We start from the raw sequence: 22,817 nt of genomic DNA on the forward strand, positions 1-22,817 counted from the left end.
ATAGTACCCTAAAGTGGGTGAAGCATTTTTCCAAATCCCAGAGGAAACAGTCTCTTTCCTGCAGAGCTGGTTTTCTATGGTCCTAATCACAGAAAGGGAGTCACATAGACACACTTGCATGGATCCTTTTCTGGGATCCTGCCTTAAATAAAGACACGACATTAGGAGCCCTTGCGCTCTTAAATCTGAGCTAAAAATTGGGGTGAACAAATTATTCAGGTGGTCATGTTATAATAAACTGCACTGTAATTTAGGATTGGATCTTCTTGGTTATTTCACATTTGTCAATATTCTTAAAAGACATAACTGTAGAATCTTCTGAGACTCTAATCCAATAAACGATTCCTACATTAATCAGCTTACCCTTTCAGGATAGGTACTTTTATAGTTGCATTATACATTTTTGGCTAAAAATCAAAATACCCACTGGAACTGAAGTTAGTTAAATGAGCATGCGGGACTGTGAAATAACAGCTGGTCTGTTGCCTAGGAAATTGTTTTGATCTCTTGCTGTCTGTCCCCTCTGACAGTATTTTCTATATAAATAAAACACAGCCTGACTGGAATGCCTGGGAATTGGGGCCTGGCCTTGAATTCAGCTCCAGGATTATTCACAAGGCAGGATTAACTAGATTCGCTTTCATGCTGTGTTGTAGTTCGGCGACCTGGATCCCGGCAGTGCCGAGTTTTTCCTGCAGGAGGAGAGATTGGTACAAATGAAAAACGAGTATGAACAGCAGTGCAGGGTGAGTGACTCAAAGGGTGGGAGACACCAACTTCAGCACTGGAACTCAGTTCTGTGCTTGACACAGCGTTCTCCTAGGAATCGAGAGCCGTGTGTAATAAGACGCAGGTGAGTTTGCTATTCTATAAGCTAAATAATGGCCCCCCGTTGTTAGACCAGTGCAAGCCTTTTGACCAAAAAGCCCCTCTCGTAGCTGATGCTTTTCAAGGAAAATAACCATGCCAAAGGGGAGCACCTTGAGAGATCATTAAGATTGGGTTATGAAGCCTTTTTTGTTAGCCAATCGTAAGACAGCTCCAGGCAAAAGTTACCTTCTGGCTGTTTGTTAGCCTTTGGAACAAGTTGGATCTCACATTGTGAAACTCGCTACCACCTTTGGCTGCCCAAGAGAAGGGCGAAAGAACAGTTGCATGTAAAAGGAGCTTTTTTTGCCTGAAATCTTGTGCCTGTAATCCAGGGGGGATGAAAATTGACTTTTTAAATTTAAAAAAAATCAGATTTCTTAAAATTTAAACACATGATGGTTACAGAAAAAGCGACCTGAAATTAAATTTGAACTTGACAACTCATGCTAAGACCTAAACATATGAGAGTATATTGAAATCATTTAAATTAAACTGCACAAAAAACAATACTAAGCAGTACACGTTGGCTGCCAACCTGTAAAGAAAGTGAACCGACGGACGTCGCTGTTTAACACCTGGAACCAGTTTGCTGAAGTGCTAACCAACTTTTGACAGCAGCAGCCTCTTCTGCAGGTGCAGAGAGAATATTTTCTTCATTTCAGTTTAGTCAACTAGTTCAGTTCATTGACTAGCTCAGTGGTCTCAAACTCTGGGTTGGAACCCCAAAATGGGTCCCGACCCCATTTTAATGGGCCTGCCAGGGCCAGCATTAGACTTGCTGGGACCCAGGGCTGAAGCCCGAGCTACATCCCCATCCGGGGCAGTGGGGCTCAGGCTGCGGCCCTCTCTCCCCGCACCCAGGGTCATGTAATAACTTTTTTGTCAGAGGTGGGTTGCAGTGCAATGAAGTTTGAGAACCCCTGAGCGAATTCCAAGTTAAGAAACCCGTTGGGAGTTAAAAAAGCAGGAAAGCTTGTTTTTTGGTTGTGTGTGTGTGTTTTTTTGCTTCAAATCTGAATAATAACTTGGTGTGAGATGATGAGATCTATTCGTTCTAAAATCTTGAAAGACATGACTAGAAACAATCCGTTCAATTCGCTAACTACAGATAAAACTAGTTCTTTTGTTTAACAAATCAGTTAGTTTTAAATGCAAAATATGTATCCAGTGTATTTAATTTTAAAATACCATTTTTATGCATTTTTAGTTGATTTTGAATCTCCATCCAAATAGGGATGGACACAAATTGCAAGAAAACAGTCATCTAGTAAATAAGAGATGCATCATTTATAATTTTCTAACATAATGAAAAATATAAAAATTAAGAATCTGAATAAACGTAAGTTATGTTACACAGTTGCTTAAATAAAAGTTTATAAATATAGTGTATCCTCCTGGTTAGCAAAAGGAAGTGCCAAATGTAGCGAAAAGGCTGTGTTCAGTTGTTTTACAGATTACCAACCAATCAGACTCAACCTTTCTTTAGGTAAATAACGAAGTACAGATGCAAAACACAATTAAAATTAAATCAAGGTTTTCTGCTTGCTGATTGAAATCATGATATAAAATGCTGTGATTTAAATCAACCCACCCTGATTCAAATTTCTTGTTGTAATTTGTGCCCCAAAATATCTACTCTAATTTGTCCACTTTCTAAGGACTGCTGTGGCTGCAAACACTCAAATCAGAATGGATGAGCTTTCTTGTTCCACAAGGAATACCCTGGGTTTAGATGACATTTAATCCCCAGCAGTAATGTCACTCTGCTACCATTGGGAGATTCCACCAATTTGGGAGCTAAAGCCAAAACCCCTGTAGAACTAGTTACATTCATACCCGCTTTCTCACAGATGATTTCTGTGGGCCAAATATTTGCCTCTCCATGTTTTTATGTGAATATGCAGCTCGCTACTTTGAAGGACTGTCAACTCTGAAGGTGTTGGGGAGGAGGTTGGGGGAGGGAAATTTCAGTGTTGATTTTATGGACATATTCCAAATCTACAGGAATTAGTGTACATGCATCCTAGCTTAGGTACTCATTTGCCCCAATAAACGCTAATGCAGTGTGCTCAGTGTGTCGTATGTGGCACAAAGAGTCAGGGTATCCTGTTGGCCACTGGACAAAAGTAACAGATGGTAAATGAATTAATGTGTAGCGAGGGAACCACAGCCTGTAACTTTCATATCAAGGTCACAGCAGAAGGGTGGTTCCCCTGTCAGTCATTGCAGATATTTCACAATTATGTTCGAAAGGTTCCTACGTTGTATCCTGGGTAACAACCAGTGGGAAGCAGGCCAGAATGTAGGGTATTAACGCTTCATATGTTTCATACGCAAAGTGTACGTTCAGTATGAATGTGCTGTGATAGTTCAGTGAGTAAACACACATCTCAGAGTTACCTGTGCATGTTGGAACTTGGAAAAGGACAGCGATAAGTCTTGTGGATGGGAGGATAATTAGTGCTGTTCTTGGGCTACTCCAGGATTTTTGGCAAGTTGATCTCGTAAAATAAACCACTCTGAATGTCCTGTCATTTAGTCTGTGTGTTGCAATATATCTGTTCCCGTGACTTGCTCTCTTTCATTCTGGTGTGTTTTTACTCAGGAGCTGCAAGACCAGATCGATGAACTCCAGTCTGAGCTGGAAGAGTATCGTACTCAAGGCAGAATATTTAGGCCTTCTCTGGAAAGCTCACTGCATGAGGAGTTTGACATTAAAAATGGGGGAAGCGGTGGTGTGGAGCCTGACCAAGGTAAAGGATATTTCCTCTAGGTGTTTTGGAGTAGGCTCTTCTGCTGTATTCTAGTGGAGGGATTATAGAGAACTCTCAGCTCTAGAAGTTTTTTGTGACAAGAGGGATTAAATGGGAGTTGATATTCCAGAACTAGGCACAACTTGAAACTTTCTGACATCAGGAAATCCCAAATATTCAAACACTTGGAGCAGTCCCCCTGCTGGAATTATCAGCAGTCGTAGTAGGGTAGGATATTACCACACCACCAAGTCAACTGTTAATTCGTTTATTAAATGTACAAGCCAAATGGTGTTTATACACTTGCTCTAAGCACGTCTAAAAGCCTAAATAATAAGCTATTACAACACCCATACAGCACCACACAGTCATGAGCATTTGATCAGAATACTCACGAAAGGACTAGACCCAGGGGTACTCAAACCCATGTGGGTGGGTCCAACTTGGTCAGGCAGGTACTAGTAACAAACCCTTTAAGAGCTCAGCTTTTCATACAGACAAGTGATGTCATTGCCAATTGCTACCTTTAGTCAAGAACCAGTCTAGGGCAGTTTGGCGCTGACCCCTTTGCCAGCCTTGAGTAGACAAGATTTTGTGGCTGGGCCTCTTTCTCTGGGATGACATTGGTGTGTTCGGGGTCACTCCTGGGGCAACACAGAGCAACTTTTCCTTACTGTGCACACTAGAGGGTGCCATTCCTGGTGGTCAGAGGCGTCTCTTTCTTATCCGTCACATTTTGAGCGCAGCATTTTTACGACTGATCTTGCCAAGTACATTTTTCTTCCTATATTTTCAAAGTTTCTCATAGCTGCTAAAACCCCTTTATTTTCCTTAATCTACAAAACACGTATATTTTCCTTCACTAAACTGAGGTAACTTTTTTTGTACCTATCTAATCCTGCACCACCACGTCCACCACCCCACCAAGGCAACATGAGACCAGGCAGAGGATGGGCCATTTCTTTTAGTGTGGTGCAGCTGCTGTATGCCAAGCTGCCAGCCAAGCCAGGCCCCAGAGCTGACCTATCTGGTCCAGGGAGAACTGCCCCCTTGCAAGGTGGAACCTCTGGTGACATGAAGCTGGCGTAGAGAGAACGGCTCCAGTGGCCGTATGCAGCAATGATTCCTGGCTATGGCTTCAGCAAGCAGAAGTCAAAGATGTCTGACAGCTGTTCAGATTGACACTGGCTGATGAGGTCTGTGCCCAATTATTCCAGCATGGGGAGAGTGTATAGGGGAGCTTAATGCAAGGTTTACAGCACCTCCGTCCTCCCCTTCCCCCCAAAGCTGCACTGTGGGTAGTTCAGTGAGAGCCCAGGAGTGGGGCCCCCATTCTGATATTTAACCTCGGGGAAGTATTGCCGCTGGGGAGCAGACGGTCACTGTGTTAAGAATTGAGACTGAAATGAAAGCTTGGCATTGCTTCGCCCCAGGTGCCTCTGGGATGGTTTGAGCCTGAGCTGCACGGTTACAGAATCCTGCTGTAGTCACTGATGTCCTTGAGTTTCAATAAATCCAGGAGAGTAGATGGTGAGGTGCTTTGCTTGAACATCTGGTCACTTGAGGCTTCACAAAAACACACACACTTTTTTTTTTTTTAGGGCTTGGTTCTGAAGATTGCAATCCACTAAATATGAGCATAGAAGCAGAAATGGTCATAGAACGAATGAAGGAGCAACACCACAAGGAGCTACAGCTTCTGAAACAGGAGCTCAAAGACACAGTAAGCTATCTTCATTCACAAATAAAGTCTCGGAAATTCCCTCATCTCTTCATGGTTCCCTTGGGAGGGACGTGGCCTTGGATGTTCATTTTCTTGCTGCCATTTACCTGCAATCCCCAGCTGTGTGTCTGGGTTGGCCTCTAATCTTTCTCCTGTTGGATGGAAAGTTGATAAAAGTGAAGTTTAAGCAGCTTGGCAAAATTAAACTGTGGCCCATCCTGTGATAGTGTGGGGATTTTCAGACTATCTCCTTATCCCACCTTCCCAGCTGAAAATATACCTAGTTTGCATCCATACATACAATACAACTGTGTAAAAGGGAGTCTCAGACACCGAGAGTTTGTAATCTAACAAAACTGATGACCCCCCCCACAATTGGGGATAAGAAGCATGGAGGGGAGAGACACAATAGTTTGCTGCTTCTGGGAATCAGTTTTTCCTTGAAGAGCAGATCTCTTTTCTTTTGCATGGCTTAATATATTTACTTTCTTGGTGAATCAACAATGAAAAGCTTAACTGAAGGATTTTGACTAAAGTTAAAACAGGACCACAAACTCTGGTCTAGACCTACCCTTCCTGACTCGTGAAAATCAGTTGGGACCCTGCTTTCTTTTGTTGGTTTCATAAAAACATGCAACGTTAATTTCATTTGTATATGTGTAAATATTATCCTTGCCACTTTAAGAAATCAAGCTGACTGCTCTAACGTTCCTATTCTGCTTCTGTGAGGAAAGGCAGTTTAAGACACTAATGTGCAAATGAGAATATTGCTCCTCTGTAAGCTAGAAAATAAACCACTGCATTTTACTTTTAACACAGATGAGCAATTATGAAAAACTAGTTGAGACCAAGACCCATTGTGAAAAGGAGCAAGAAAACATGGTGAAGAAATATAATGAAGAGAGGCAAACCATGGAAAAGCAAATAAGTGCCCTTAGAAACCAAATTGAAGCACTCCAGGGAGAGACAGCGATGCTCAAAGAGGAACAAGAAAGGATTGACTGTAAACATAATGAGGAGAGAAACGACTTACAGATGAGCTTTGATAAGGAAAAGGCTAATCTCCAAGAACTGCTGAAGCTAGGACATGAGGAAGAGCTCCAGGTTAGGCTGGAGCAGGTACAAGAGAGTTTTAACCGAGAACGGGAGGCGCTGGTTCAGAATGGGATTTGGATGGAAGAAAAGATGAGAGCTCTGGTGCAGACCCTACAAGAAGAAAAGGGGGAGGTAGAACGTGGTTTCCATGAGCAGCTGAAAAGCCTGACAGAAAAGCATGCTGTTGAGAGGGAAGAGCTACAACACAAATTGCTGGAAAAACACCAACAGGAACTCCAAGAAGAAAGGTGAGATGGCACTGTTTGGGCTGTCTGCTAGGCAGGTACACCGAGACTGAACTAGTTCAGAAGAGGTTATTCCCGATCTTTAATCTGTTTTGACTCTTCTTTCAAGTTCTAATAGTAAGAACTATACTAGAAGAGCTGTTTTTATTGTTATATGTGAAACTGTTGGTACTCAAAAGCCTTTTCTTCTGTTTTTTAGACTGGATGCTTAATATTGGTTTCAGTTCAACTGCTGATAAATATAGATATAAAATCAAACTAGTTAATAGGACCTAAAGCACAGTCAATTGGTAAATCCAATTCAGTGTCCATGCCCTTTACATTCTTTGTGTATTTATTGAAAGACTTTTTAAAATTACTGCTTGGGTTCTCAAACCCAAAAGCTAAATCTCTGGCCCTGAACCTGAAAGTTGATCAGAGCAGAGACCCCTTTCTCTCATGTGAAGCATCATTGAAAGGGTTCCACTCATGTGCATCAACTGGTGCCTATTTTTGGTAAGATTACTGTAACAATGCTGGTTCTGGTGGGACCCAACTGAGAGTGCCAATTCTTGACAAATTGCTTAAAACAGGGCAATTACAGTCCAAGGCTGGGGTTTCTATGCACACCAAGGCAAGGCAAACCAAACCAGCTAAACAGAGAAAAGTTTGGTTTTACCCCCCTGGCTAACCACAAGTCACACAAGCAATTTCCTTAGATACTCCAGTTTCCCAGTATCCCCACCAGTGCCACTCGTTATGGGGACAAATGGTTGATGAAAACCATTACCCCAGTAAAAGAAAAAAGTTCTCCTGATCCCAAAGGACCAAGCCCCAGACCCAGGTCAATATACAAATCAGATCTTACCCACAAATGATGCTATTGCCAATTCTTTAGAATCTAAAATCTAAAGGTTTATTCATAAAAGGAAAAAGATACAGATGAGAGCTAGAATTGGTTAAATGGAATCAATTACGCACAGTAATGGCAAAGTTCTTGGTTCAGGCTTGTAGCAGTGATGAAATAAACTGTAGGTTCAAATCAAGGCTCTGGAGTACATCCACAGCTGGGATAGGTCATCAGTCCTTTGTGTAGAGCTTCCGTTTGTTGCAAAGTCCCTCCAGAGGTATGAAGCAGGATTGAAGACAAGATGGAGGAGTTGCAGCAGCTTTTTATATTCTCTTGCCATGTGGTCTTTCTTTTCTTTGTTTCAAAGACAAGCTGTCCATCACATGGCCTGGAAAAACCTCAGAATTCTGTCCATAGGCAGGTCTCTGCATGCCTTGCTGTGTCACAAGGTGTGTCTGCCTTCTCTCAGTGGGTCAGTTGTGTAGCTGATGGCCCTTAATGGGCCATCAAGCAGGCTAGGCAGAGCTGACACCAACTTGTCTGGGGTGTCACCCAGAAGCATAGCACAAGTTTGAAACACAGACAGTATAGAGCCAATATTTATATCTTTAAATGCAAAAATGATACATGCACACAGATAGCGTAATCATAACCTTGTCTTAAACACCTTATTTGACCCCCTTTATACAAGATTTGGTGCCACTACAGGGCCTTGGTTGCAACAATGTTCTGTATGGTCCCAGTTTAAGTCAATAACGTCACAACTACCACTGAGAATACTGCATGAGTTATGTTCTTTGCCAGGCAAGTAGATTTTTTTGAATCGGAACAGGTTGTCTCTCTTAAATGTAACTCTGGGTCTCAAAAGAAAAATCCAGCTATTGAATATATTGGTCTGAAACGTGATTAAATGTGTAAATTTCAGTTGTTTCATTAAATAGTTTGAAAACAGACATATTTTCTGGAATTGGCAGAGGTTTTAGTAATGTGTTATGTTGACCATATTTAGGAAAAAAATGGAAACTGAGTATAACAGAAGAACATCTCAGACAGAAACTCAGTTTTCTGTCGACAGACAAACGATTGTGAACAAGTATGAAGAAGCACTACGAAATCTTGAAGAACGCTACCAACGAGAGCTGCAAGAACTCGCCGAACAACAGCATGAGGAGAAATCTCAGTGGGAATTCGAAAAGGATGAAATCATCCAGGAATATGCTGAAGCCCAAGAGCAACTGAAGGAAATGCTGGAGAGCAAAAAGGCCATTTCTTTTGTACTAACACAGGAGAAAGAACTCCTAGAGAAGAATTTCAAGGAACTTGTGAACAAGTTAATGTGTGAAAAGGAGCAGCTCCAGAAAGAGCTGCAGGATCTGAGAAATGTTGCTGAAAAACAAGAGGACAAGTTGCAGAATAAAATATTGCAGCAACAAAATGATTATGAAAGAGAGCTAAAAGACAGAGAAGAACAAATGTCTGTGGTAGAGGAAAAAAGGAAGCTGGTTAGCCAAAGGCTTGAAGTGCTTGAGACTGCATATGAGCAAGAGAAATACAAACTGAATTCCAAACTTCTTGCTTTAGAGGGTTTAAACAAAGAGACCCACGAGAGAGCAGAAAAAGAGAAGGCACAGATGAGTTTGGAAATCTTAAAGCTTCAAGAAACAATAAAGAAATTGCAGCAGGAAACACTTGATTTTGCCAAACTCAGGAATGACTACAATGCCTTGGCAAATGAATATGCAGAAGTGAAGAGCAAGGTTTCAGCACTGTCTGGCTTGCAACAATTGGAAGAGGATGGAGAGGTTCTTACAAACCTACAGAAGGTGCATGAGCAGGCTGTGAAGGAAAATGTGAAAATGGTTTCTGAGATTGTCAGGCTACAGCAGCGGTTACAGCAACTGGAGCAAGAGTCAGGAAAACTTTCCAGTTTTGACCAATCAAATTCTGAGATGGAAGAATCTCAGGTGCAAGACAGGATAGAGCAAATTGAGGGTAATGTTCTCAAAAATCTGCAAGATGGCAGTAAAGAGACAGATCATGGAGCAAACTTGCTTGTTCTTTCATTGTTGGAGGCTAAAACTAAGGAGCTTGAAGAAATGGTTGAGGCTTATTCCAGTCTAAAGAAGATGTATGAAGACATTAAGGTAGAGAACCATGCCCTGAAAATACAGATTGGTCAGCTTCTGGAAAGTACAATGGTATTGAAAGCAGAATATAATGAAGCTAATGACAAGAAGCAAGATCAGGCTTCCAAAGTGTCTGTGCTGGAAATGAGACAGACAGAGCCTGAGAAAATCTTTGAGGTGGTTCCCAAGTTGAAGATGTTCTATGAAGATGTTAAAAGAGAGAAGGAATGTTCTCAGGAAGATAGCAAGGTGGCAAAAATAACGTCTGATCATGCTACAGCCTGTAAAGAGCTTTGTTCTGAAGTTTCTAGGCTACAGACTGAACTAAAGAAGGCTGAGGAAATAACTGAAGCTTCTCTCCAACTTGAGACGGTCTATGGAGCATCTAAAGAGAATGGAGAGCAGAACAGTCTAGTACCTCAGCTTTGGGAAAAGATTGAAGAGCTAGAAGAAAGATCAAGGGCACAATCTGCACTTCTGTCCTTACAGGAAGAAATCCAGCAAGAAAACAAGGGCCTGAAATCTGAAATGATAAAGTTGTTTGAACAAAATAAAAAACTAGAAGAGAATGTACCAAGACTTACAAGCCTGCAGCTCAGGTTAGAAGAAAGTAATCAAGAAAGTGTCAAACTCAGGCAAGAAAAAACACAGCTCCTGGAAAAAGTTAAGGAACTGGAAGATGCCCGTGACCAATATGCACGGGAAAAGATAGAGATGCACAGTGAGAACTTAAGACTGCAGCACAGACTTGGAAAACTGGAAGAACATACTTTAATGTTTAAAGTCCTGCAAGACAAACATGGCCAATGTGAGACCACAATAAAAGACCTGGCAACGGAGAAAAGAGAGCTACAAGAGCTCAACAGGAAGCTGAAAGAGAAAGTTACATCTCTGGTTAAGCAAAAAGAGATGTATTCTCAAGATGAGAAAGAGGAGTTGTATTCAGCGATACATGATTTGCAAAGCACATGTAGTGAGCTACAGCAAAAAGTTGAACTCCTGAGGTAATGTACACTTTAAAAAAATTGGGACATATTTGTGCTCCCCGCAAAAATCTAACTTTGCTGCTTGCTGTGCTTAGAAAACTACTAACCTGCTAGCATTCATTGACTGGCATGTAACTGCTACTGACTTCCTTATGCTTGCATCACATTAACTAGTAGATTAACCTTGACTAGAAGACAGTGCCTTGGACTGTAATGACTAGTAAGCAAACTACTTTAATGTGGATTATGAAAGTTTGTAGGTTAATTTTAATTTTCTGTGCAGTTATGTACGTGATGGTATTCTAAAAGCAGTGACGGTAACGCAAGAGCAATTTGTCAACTGTTCAGTGTGATTGTATGTATTTATTTTTGCAGAGTGTATTTTAGTTAACAAGTCTCAATGAAACAAACATTTTAATGTGAAAGAACATTACTGTAACTTCTTTGGAGTGCTTTTAACTTTCATACTAATAATCTCTCCGCTTCTCTTGCCTTAGTTCTTGGCCTGTAACTCAGGGTGTTAACAGAGCTGCAATTTTCTCAAATGTTAAAGTTAACACTAAACAATCTTAGTAATTTTCTCAATAGGAGTACTTAAATCCTTCAGAAGCCATTAAGTATGTGACATGGTAAATACCAGCATAACTAAGAACACATGTAGCTTATAATAAATTACCTGCATTTTTGCTGAAGTTTAGCAGTTAAAGAATTAATTCTCTTGAGATTACACAAAGTGGTTACAAATGGCTGCTAACTTTTTATTAAATTCTTATGGGAAGCCTGGAATGACCCTTTCAAGTGTTGCATCATGACTAGAACCTGATTTTAAAAGCATCTACTCTAAAATTGCAAACAAAAGAAAAGACAGGTCAAATTCTGCTACTTCTCATGCTGGTATTCCCATTGTATTGAACTGCTATTCCCGAAACAGATGGTCTAATACATTACAATATGCAAAGTGCGGCAAAACAATTGATTTCAAACTGTCTGAACTATTACATTGTCTTCAAATCACGTTACAAACAAAAAGTTCTGTAAAATTATACACTGAAATTTTTACTGGATTACAGAGGTGTAATTTAAGTTTGCAATCACATTTCAGTGTAACAGACTTCTTTTTATGCAATTAATGCATGAAATTAAAACAGCACCTATGCAATGCTCTGGGAGGTGCTCTTGATAAGCGTTACATAAAAGCCATGTAAATTGATCCATATGATATTTATCAACGGGAAGTTCTGCTGTTTCAATTGTCAGAAGTAATTTGCCTTTTGTAATGAGTATTTTGTCTTCAACCAATGGAGCTGGACGAGGTACAAGAAGATTGGTGTGTTTCAACTGTCTTATCTCTATACTGTAGATGTGAGGCCGAGAAGCTCAGAGAAGAAAATGCTATTCTGAAGAATGAAATAACCCTTTTAAATGAGGAAGGAAGTGTTTCTAACCTGAAACTACGGGAGCTAAATGGATCTCGAGAAGAAATGTGGTAAGAATACAAAGTGGCATATGATGCATGTGCTTCCTAGTTTTAATTGTGAGCTGCAATGTGAACAAGAAAAACAGCACCCTTATTGCTCTTCTGGGATAGAATCATAGGACTGGAAGGGACCTCGAGAGGTCATCTAGTCCAGTCCCCTGCACTCATGGCAGGACTAAGTATGATCTAGACCATCCCTGACAGGTGTTAGTCTAACCTGCTCTTAAAAATCCCCAATGATGGAGATTCCACAACCTCCCTAGGCAATTTATTCCCATGCTTAACCACTCTAACAGTTAGGAAGTTTTTACTAATGTCCAACCTAAACCACCCTTGCTGCAATTTAAGCCCATTGCTTCTTGTCCTATCCTAAGAGGTTAAGGAGAACAATTTTTCTCCTTCCTCCTTGTAACAACTTTTTATGTATTTGAAAACTGTTATCATGTCCCCTCTCAGTCTTCTCTTCTCCAGATTAAACAAACACAAGTTTTTCAATCTTCCCTCATAGGTCATGTTTTCTAGACCTTTAATCATTTTTACTGCTCTTATCTGGACTTTCTCCAATTTGTCCACATCTTTCCTGAAATGTGGCACTCAGAACTGGACTCAATACTCCAGTTGAGCCTAATCAGCACGGAGTAGAGCGGAAGAATTACTTCTCGTGTCTCGCTTACAATACTCTTGCTAATACATCCCAGAATGATGTTTGCTTTTTTTTTGCAACAGCATTACACTGTTGTAAAAAGTCTGTCTCAAAGTTCTCTTGCTTGTTAGAAATGCTGCATGCCTTTAAAATGGCAGTGATTCTTTCCAGTGACTGCACTTATTCGCTGTAGAGTTTTGGCAGCATATGAGCTCATACTAGCCTCTGCTTGCTCTGCACGTTGCCAGATGGGGAAAGGGTACCTCTCTCACCAGAGAAGCACATCACCTACTAAATGATCTACTGAGCATGTGTACTAATGCTCTCCCTCCCCTTGCTTAGCAGCAGAAATAGCCACCCCGTGTGCACGTGGGAAGGCAGGCGGAGGAGCTATCTGCCGATGTGTTCCACAGGCCAAGCACTGTGCAGCTGCTCACATTGCTTAGCAACCAGGTCTACCTGCTTGCAGTGGCCTTGTTGCTTCTGATGTGCAGAAATGATGTGCCCAAAGACATCTACCATGAATAAGTGGGGGTGGGGGAAGGAGCATTTGCATGCATTGACTTCCATCTCTCTCCTGAAGCACTGTCAAACATGTGGTCCTTGGATTGCCAGAGCCTTCCAGAAAAGAGGGGGAAGTTTTTCTTGAACCAAGTACATCAGTCCCTGAGGGGAGAGAGGGAAGGCGAGCACTGACTGTGACTATGTGAGAACAGCAGTCCCCTGCCTTAAGAACATGAGAACGGCCCTACTGGGTCAGACCAAAAGTCCATCTAACCCAGTATCCTGTCTGCCGACAGTGGCCTCTGTCTGGTGCTTCAGAGGGAACGAACAGACCAGGCAGTTGTTGAGTGATCCATCCCCTGCCTTTCTACTACTAACCAGGAATTTTTCAGCCATGACTATTTAGGATGGAAGGATGGTGCGTTTTAAACCAGTTCTCCAATAGCATGTCGTAAAAAAACAACCGTTTACCATACTTTTGTTCAATGTCCATTATTTAGGCAAAAAATAGAGTCTATAAGAAAGGAGAAGGTGGCCGTGCAGAAGATGGTTGACAACCTGAGAAAACAGGTATGTAGACTGAGGCTTCCTCCTAAGTCTCTTCTGTAAAGAGACATTCAGTGCAGAAGGTAATTTCTGCCCCATAGTTTAAATATCATGAAGGCAAGAGGAGATGCACCTTGCATACATTAAATTCAAAGATATTCTAAAATGACTGTAGGTTCTCCTTCACTGTTCAGTATTGGTGAAAGGTTTCCTTGACATATTGCATTAGAGGTAATTGCACTCTTTCATTACCTGGGTACTTAGAGTAGTTTACAGACTTTTTAAGGTGTTTTCTGTTTTGTTCAACCTGGAAAGACTTCCTAATGAAAATACATACTTATATCAGTGTAACTCCTTCGCTTAGGGGTGTCCCTAAGGGTATGTCTACACTACCTGCCGGATTGGTGGGTAGTGATCTATCTATCGGGGATCGATTTATTGCATTTAGTGTAGACGTGATAAATCGATCCCTGATGGCTCTGCCTTCGACTCCGGAACTCCACCACGGCGAGAGGCGGAAGCGGAGTCGACGGGCGAGCAGCGACTATCAATCCCACACCATGAGGACGAGAAGTAAGTGATTCTAAATCAATCTAAGATACGTCAACTTCAGCTACGCTATTCTCGTGGCTGAAGTTGCGTATCTTAGATCGATACCTCCGCCCCCAGTGTAGACCAGACATGTTTATACCCCACTAACTCTCGGTGTAGACAGCACTCTGTCGATGGGAGGGCTTCTCTCATTGACCTAACTACTGTCTCGGAGGGAGATGGAGAAGCTCTCCCATCAGCATAGGTAACATCTTCCCTAAGCACTTCTGCAGCGCAGCAAGAGTAAACAAGTCCTTAATTTTAAGGGATTGATGAGTAGAGATTTGTCAGTCATAGCAAACTATCAGGAAAGTGAACTGCGTTAGAATGTGGTGCTGTTTGGCTTAGCTTAAAATTTCTTCATAGAATGACTGAATAAGACAGATGACAACGAGAGCAAATAAACTTATATGTTACTGGAGTTCTGACTGGCTTAGAATACTGCTGTTGGGAAAGCATAGCAGCTTAAGTAGGTCATGCCATCATATTCTGAATTAGAATCTGGATAGGAACCATTCCCTTTGCATGAAAGAAATACTGTACTGTGTATGTAATGCCTAAACCTATTCTTCAGTGCAGGAGAGATATATTTAGTCATTTCTGATACTTCCTGTTTTAATCAGGTATCAGATTTGAAAGCCAAGAACCAGCAGCTAGACTTTGAAAATGCAGAACTTAGTCAAAAGAATTCAAAAAACCAAGCAGACATGCAGGATCTTAATCAACGGCTGGCAAGAATCCTCAGGCAAAAAGAAAAGGAAGTGGGGAAGTGTACACTGGAAGAATGGGAACGGGAGAGATCAAAGCTGAAAGAGGAACTGGAAAACTGTCAAGTTAAGGTACGGCGTAATACAATTTCATGGTTAACGGTGTGACACTACTGGATTTCAGGAATGAACGCTATTGCACAGACACCCCCATGAAACTAGCAACCACTCTATCTCTTAGCAGTGCATAGTCTTTCAAAACTGTTCTTTAAATCCCATCTGCAAACATGGGTGTTTGTAGAAGTGGAGACCGGGAGGGAAACTGCATCAGAGGGTCTGATCTTTGGCAGTGTTTAAAAGGGGGATTGAGAAGCGGGTAGAAGAGCACACTTCCATTTTAAAAACTAATCCTAGGGAAGGCTAAGAGACCATGGCTCTCCTGTTTCCACAAAATTCTAACATAGGTATTTTGTTGGAGCCACTATGGCCTAGACGGGTTTCAGAGTAGCAGCCATGTTAGTCTGTATTTGCAAAAAGAAAAGGAGTACTTGTGGCACCTTAGAGACTAACCAATTTATTTGAGCATAAGCTTTTGGTGCATCCGATGAAGTGAGCTGTAGCTCACAAAAGCTTATGCTCAAATAAATTGGTTAGTCTCTAAGGTGCCACAAGTCCTCCTTTTCTTATGGCCTAGACAGTTTGCCCAGTGCTGTTGCGCAGACTGTCTCCTGAATTAGTCTTTTGTGTGATCCTGAATTTTTCCATGAAGATGGAGATCCAGTTCACTTAGCGTTTTTTTTTGTTTTTTACTTTCCCCAGTCATCAACTCTGGTGTCTTCCTTGGAGACCGAGCTGTCTAAAATCAAGGTTCAAACTCGTTTTCTGGAGCAGGAAAACCACCTCCTCAAACAGGAACTGGAGAAGACCAAACAGGTAAAGACAGTCCCTGTTCTAGGCCAGACTCTGCAGATGGTGAATTTATACAGCTGGCAGGATGGTTGCTCTTAGCATTTATATTCTGCTCTCCTAACTGTGTTTGAGGTAATTAGCTTGTTTGTACAGGAAGGCAATGACAAAAGAGGAATGCAAATATCCTTGCAACAATGTCCCAGTGTGCACACGGCTGTTCATAAATTTGCTCTGAAGGCAGTGAAGACTGTTGTTCCACTGGGTCTTCCACCAACAGATGTTCCAAAGCAATGGGCTTTGGGAGCCTTGTCTTGACAATGAATGGATAGAAAGTAATATTAAAAAATATGGCATTTTATCCAGTTGTGATTCCTGATTCTCTGTAACAGCTGGTCATATCCACATGGTCTCCCAGTTAAGGATTAGTCAGTTTCAGGATGCCTCTACAGGAGACTTCTGATTGCTGCACCAATTGATGCCTTATCCCTAGAAGGCTTCAGTACATGTAAATTTTACTGGAAGTGTTGATATGACAATTTCATTTAAATAAATAGTTACATTAGAGCCAATGGAATCATGCTAACATATTGTGATCTCAAATCATGAATGAAAGTTGCCATCAGGGTCGGATTATTAACCCTTTTAATGTGGTCTCCATGAACTCAATTTCATCCTCTTGCATAACTGCAAAACGTATCCTCTTTAAGACTAAATGGCTCTTTACACACCCAGGCAGTGCCTCCCCTGTCTACACTGCTGTTTTTAGTGATGTCATGTCCCGCAGCGCTCCTGGAGTCTTACTCTGCCGCAGAGAGCATTTTTAGCTTGTGTTTGTGGTTTTGTAAAGGCCATTGTGCTTGGGTTTTTCACTTTTTAGAAATATCAGGCGTGTAAGCCCCTGGTCTACCATGGTTTTGCTGGCGAACTTCTGGGAACTCTCCAGAATGTTTCAGCTCTGACCCATTAGTTGAAGATTGGAGGGTGCTGAATCTTTAACAAAGGCTTCCTTTATCCTAAGCATTAGTCAAAGTTACATGAGCATTAACAAAAGCAAAACAGTATTTTAAACAACCTGACTAAAAATTCTGTCTCCTCTCAATTGCTATACTTTCACTCTGTTTGCTGTTGTGATGTCTTGCTTTTAGCATACAGGCGGAAAAGTTTTCAGAAAGACCTGGAAAAACAATTTGTTGAAATTAACTGTAGCTTTCACCTAAACCAAAGCAGAGACTGTATTTTTAAATATATTTGTACTGTGCCTAGCATGACGAGGCCCTGATCCCTATAGAAATAGCTGTCTAAAACGTTTGTGAATAAAGTCATAAACAGCAGCAGAAATGCTACTTGATAAGATGACAAGATCTGGGGGATTTCTGTCTCCCACAGCTGCCCAGATGTCCTGATCTCTCTGACTTCCAAAATGAAATTTCAAGTGTAATAACTAAAAATGAAAAGCTGCTGAAAGAAAAAGAAGCCCTCAGTGAGGAACTAAACAGATGTGTTGATAAGGTAATAAGAACTGCAAACGCTTACCCATATCCCATACCACTTGCTGTATCCAGCCCTAATTCCTATACAGTACATTACTCTATGAAATAACTTTGCTATTTTTTCCCCACACAAATGTGTGTCTGATACTATTTCAGTATTTCTATCTGGGCCTCCATGAGCTCTGCCATGTTTGGAATTTGCTGTAGAATCAAATTGTAGCAAATTTGTGCTCCAGAATCTAAGCTTTCATTTTAAAAAATGTGGTTTCTAGACCTTGGGGTTCGTCTACATGCAAACTTTGCACTGGTTTAATTTAAGGTTTGATTTGAAATCTTTTTAGTTAAATCCGTGTAAAAGGCTATGTGGATGCTCTCATTTTGGGTTAAATTGGGCTTCTTATGATTTCGTTTAAGAGCTTTTTGATACACAAGCTGGAAAGGAAATAACTAATTCAATTCACACTTTGTTATTTTGGTGCAAATCTGAGTGACCACTCTTACATTCTGGATTGAGTGTCCTATTTCAGTTTAATTTAAACATTTTTTTCCACATCAAGAACCCAGGGATCTTGATGCAGAGCTGAGGTCCAGTTCAGCCTGGAGTACACCCAACCTTGATTGTACTATGTACTTTAGTAGATGTAATAAAACCACCAGTCAAAAAGGCAGCTGGCAACAAGATTGTATTTTCACTATAATTTGCGCCTTTCTTTTCTAAACTGGTGGCTTAGAACTCAAGCAGTGTAACTAGCATGCAAATTGTATATATTCCTGTTAGTTCCTTGCTATACTACACTTCCATTATCTGAAACCCCATGCAGCTCAACTCTCAGCAAAGTCAACATGAGCTGGAGAGAGAAATCCCTCGCAATATTTTGCTTACAGACTAGTGGTACATTGTCATTCGATATATTCTTCCTTGCTCTCAATTCAGGTAGCTAAAGTGAACTTCTTAGAGAATGTTCTTGCCAGCTTGAAGCAGGAGCAAAAGTCCTGGGAACAACAAGGTCAGACACTGAAAACGCAGCTCACGGTCTCCCAAGAAAAGGTACAGTAATATGGTTTGTTTTGATCCTTCTGAAGCATAGACATTTTTGTTCACCCCTTGAACCAGGCAGGAGTTCGCACCAAATAGTCCTCTTGTCTGGTGTGTACAAAGGTGATATGCAATTCATACCTGGGGCATTTTGAGGCGCTCCTTTAGTAAATTTATCACAGGGGCGAGTGAACGTGTAACATGTGCTGGGTAAATTTCTCCCTGGGGGGATAGCTGTGGTTTCACTTCTACAGTTAGGTTCCTGTTTGCTGACGCCTGCTTCCCAGTTCCCTGGTATACCTGTAAAGAGAGATTCTGCACCAGCTAGTACTAAACACCACAACCTTTTCCTCTCCTGCTGCTGCCTCTCTTCTCCCTGCCGGGGGAGGAAAGGAGAAGAGGCGGTAGGGTGACCAGATGTCCTGATTTTATAGGGACAGTCCCAGTATTTGGGGCTTTTTCTTGTATAGGCTCCTATTACCCCCCACCCCGGTCCTGATTTTTCACACTTGCTGTCTGGTCACCCTAAGAGGCGCCTTGCTTGGCTGACAGCAGTTGTGGTACCATAGTTGCCCTGGATTGCCAGGAGTAACCTCAACAGAAATCCTTCACATTTCCTCCTTGAGCAGGAAAATATTATGGGAGGGGAAGGCAGATGCATGAGTGTCGCATTCAGTGTGTTATGTGGCTGGTAACTTGTAATGGCAGCTCAAGTCATCTGGCATCTTTCTGGAATAGCTGACAGAATTATGATTCTTCTTCTTCACCTCTTCCTTGTGTCAGGCAGAGATCCTATTCATCGCCTCATTCATTAAGGATCCTCGATGATCCTTGCTATACTCCTGTTATAGGCACCTCCACAGATAAATCGCTCTTGTACCAAATTTATATACTGATTATAAATTCACTGTTTGTTTTATTTTGCTTTGACCAGCAGGCAATCACTAAGAATGTCTGTTTCTTCATTGCAAGTCTGAAGCTGTCCTTTCTTGTGCATTTCAGGTCCAGAGTCTAGATGAAGCTCTACAAAATATCAACCTTCAACTGTCACGGCTAAAATCAGACCTACGGGTGACCCAGCAGGAGAAGGAGGCTCTTAAACAGGAAGTGATGTCGCTACACAAGCAACTGCAAAATGCCAATGATAAGGTAATTCTTGAATAGCTACCTTTACCATACTAGAATGGTCTCAAAATAACTCTTACAACTTTGTATACCCCAGCTTATTGATTACCCACAATTGCTGCTTTCTTTTGAAGCCAGTCAGAGTATCCTACATATCCTCATAATCTAATAACGCATAAGCACATAAGTATTTTTGTTGGTTAAGAACATAAATAGTGGTAGAGTCTTGAGCAAGTAGCAATTACATATTTAATTGTGGACATCTTAGGAATAATGGAAATCTAGTTCCCTTCCCCACTTTTTCTTAAATACAAGATAGATACCCTGATAAAGGTGAAAAAGATAGGGATCACAGAAGGCTTTTATCTGGGTACCCTCCAGCCTTGGATTTCCATTTTAAAGGCCTATAAAGAACAGCACCTTCCAGTCAGGTTTCTTTGAGGAAGTCAGAGTAGAAGAAGGTTTAGCCAACTCTTCCTTTGCTTTATCAGTCTAGTGCTTGTATTCAAAGAATACAAGAGGACAAAAGAGAATAGTTAGTTATGGTCATTCCTTTTTTGTGAAGATATTTGTTCATCATAAGTTTTAGCTGGTCCTCTATTACTGTACCCCATACTCAGATCTGTGGTAACTTGCACTTAAAATCCAGTTATATGGGTGTTGGGGCAGGTTAAGATCAATCAGAACCTCCTGTTTAAATGATCTTTCTCGTTAAAAGGGATATTTTTACACTGCCTCAGAGTAAACTTTCAAAAAAAAAAATCTGTACAGTTATTTACACCAATGACTAGGTATATCCACAGTCCTGTACCAGAGTGGGGCTTCAGAGACTTTTTAGACTGCAGTTGTCCTAACAAGTGGAACTAATGCTTGGGAAATAGATTCAATTTTCAGTTACATTGTGTCTTTTCCAAAAAGAGTTCATTATAGCAGCCTGTCACTTTACTTTGTTAACAGATAGGAAGCACTAATATTTGGGGAGGGGTATAGGGGCAATATTATAATTGTGAAATATTTTGTGTCCACATGGAAAAGAGGTATGAGACTTTTTTTTTCCTGAATTTTATAACAAGGACCAAATTATATCTATAAAACTGCAGGCTGTTACTTGCCTGATAATGCTTGGAAGTGGGGCAGCTTGCTTGATTTTTATAGTTGAGCTAAGTACACTACTATTAACCATTCTGATATTTAACTGGTGACTTGTCATCTGTAGTTTCAGCTAAGATGAAAACCTTTTGGGTTTTTTGTTCTGTGATTAGTACCTTGGTTATTTTGAAAGAAATTCGATGTGAGGAAGCAGGAAAACATAAATTCATTTGTAAATATCAGGGTTTATGGAGTTCCTGGTTAATGTAAAATCTTTCTGAAGACAGAAAATATCTGCTTCTTTGTTTAAGGCCTAACCCTGCAATTGTCTGTCTGTCTTAAGAATCGGGTTCTAGAAGTGGCTGTGCATTCCTCAGGGCTGCAGAACCAGCAGAAGAAGCTGCACTGGGATGAACTGGAGCAACTGATTAAACAGGAGCAGCAGCTGCTGAGGCAAGAGAATGAGCGGCTCCAGAGAGAGGTCCAGAACACTAAAACAGATCTAACTCATTCCAGGGAGAAGGTAACTTGAGAGAGTTCACAGACACTAATAGATAGTGACTGCATGCTAGGCAGAACCCCTGTGATGATGTCCATTTTGCAACTTGTAATACACTGAAAAAATGATGCTCCCTGATTTTTAATACAAATATCGCAGTAGGATTGCATAACAGGGTTGCTACCATCTCTTCAAACAATGTTACTTATGCTAGCAGAAGCACTCTTCTATCAGCATAGCTGTGTCTGTGCTGGGGATTTGTTGGCATAGCTAGGTCAGTAGGGGATGTGTGGTTTTTCACACCCCTTACCAACATAGCTATTTTGTTATAAGTTTTAAGAGTAGACCAAGGCTTATGAACTTCTTTGTTTTAAAAACAGTGCCCTTTTTCAGGGAGACTTGATGGTTGAGAACTCATCGTGTTTAATCTAACCGTAATAGAAAACTGCTATAGGTTGGCTTGTAAATTAATTGAAAACCAGTAAACTTCCCTTTTTTTAAAAGACCTTTACTGCAGTGGCTCTCAACCTTTTCAGACTACTGTACCCCTTTCAGGAGTCTGATTTGTCTTAGAATCACAGAATATCAGACTTGGAAGGGACCTCAGGAGATCATCTTGTCCAACCTCCAGCTCAAAGCAGGACCAATCCCCCATTTTTTTTGCCCCAGATCCCTAAATGGCCCCCTCAAGGATTGAACTCACAACCCTGGGTTTAGCAGGCCAATGCTCAAACCACTGAGCTACCCCCCTTCCTCCCCATTTACACCTCACTTAAACTGCTTGCTTATAAAATCAGACATAAAAATACAAAAGTATCACAGCACACTATTACTGAAAAATTGCTTACTTTCTCATTTTTACCATATAATTATGATATAAAATCAGCTGGAATATAACTTGTACTTACATTTCAGTGTATAGTATATAGAACAGTATAAAGTCATTGTCTGTCTGAAATTTTAGTTTGTACTGACTTCGCAGTGCTTTTTATGTAGCCTGTTGTAAAACTAGGCAAATCTCTAGATGAGTTGATGTATCCCCTGGAAGACCCCTGTATACCTCAGGGGTACATGTACCCCTGGTTGAGAACAACTGCTTTACTGGAATTCACAAATTTTTTGGCTCCCAGTAGTACGGGGAAGGGCGGAGTCTGTTCAGTTATTTTACTAAATGTATAAAAATAAATAGACAATATTGCGACTAGGAAATAGGTTGGTAGCTTACATTTTAGTTCAGTTCATTGCAGTTTGATTTGCATTAGATCAAGTCAGTTTGTATATGCTAGCCAGTGGAATCTTGACTAGAAAACAGATTTTTAATGCTGTGTGATGCCTTTCTGTGTTCCTTGTTCAATCTGTGCTCATTAGATCCGGCAGCTGGAATCTGCCATCCTTTCCATGAAGCACCAAAAACATCAAAGCCAATCTGGTATTGTGAAAGCCATAGAGCAAGAGAAATTAAGCTTGAAGAGGGAGTGTGAACAGCTTCAGAAGGAATTGTCTTCTGCTCACAGAAGGGTTAGTTTCAGACTGTAAAACAAATAACTGTTTATCTGGCTTCAGTGCGCCACTTA

General features: G+C 41.0%; 1 protein-coding gene across 8 annotated transcripts in view; it reads left to right on the top strand.

Annotated features, from left to right (window-relative positions):
* NIN (ninein) overlaps nucleotides 1-22,817 on the top strand; it is a 105,605-nt gene that overhangs the window by 66,855 nt on the left and 15,933 nt on the right. For 6 of the 8 annotated variants that reach the window (XM_073350184.1, XM_073350181.1, XM_073350182.2 and 3 more), the window contains 14 exons: nucleotides 657-746; nucleotides 3,476-3,623; nucleotides 5,225-5,346; nucleotides 6,166-6,689; nucleotides 8,525-10,645; nucleotides 11,988-12,113; nucleotides 13,752-13,821; nucleotides 15,012-15,227; nucleotides 15,915-16,028; nucleotides 17,391-17,513; nucleotides 18,429-18,542; nucleotides 19,533-19,679; nucleotides 21,088-21,267; nucleotides 22,612-22,761. In XM_073350184.1, coding sequence (XP_073206285.1) covers nucleotides 657-746; nucleotides 3,476-3,623; nucleotides 5,225-5,346; nucleotides 6,166-6,689; nucleotides 8,525-10,645; nucleotides 11,988-12,113; nucleotides 13,752-13,821; nucleotides 15,012-15,227; nucleotides 15,915-16,028; nucleotides 17,391-17,513; nucleotides 18,429-18,542; nucleotides 19,533-19,679; nucleotides 21,088-21,267; nucleotides 22,612-22,761 — 4,245 coding nt within the window. The remainder of the gene's footprint in view (nucleotides 1-656; nucleotides 747-3,475; nucleotides 3,624-5,224; nucleotides 5,347-6,165; nucleotides 6,690-8,524; nucleotides 10,646-11,987; nucleotides 12,114-13,751; nucleotides 13,822-15,011; nucleotides 15,228-15,914; nucleotides 16,029-17,390; nucleotides 17,514-18,428; nucleotides 18,543-19,532; nucleotides 19,680-21,087; nucleotides 21,268-22,611; nucleotides 22,762-22,817) is intronic. The other 2 variants (XM_073350189.1, XM_073350190.1) reach the window with 1 other exon arrangement.

This window comes from Lepidochelys kempii, chromosome 6 (genome assembly GCF_965140285.1).
Source record: "Lepidochelys kempii isolate rLepKem1 chromosome 6, rLepKem1.hap1, whole genome shotgun sequence".
Lineage (NCBI taxonomy): Eukaryota > Metazoa > Chordata > Testudines > Cheloniidae > Lepidochelys > Lepidochelys kempii.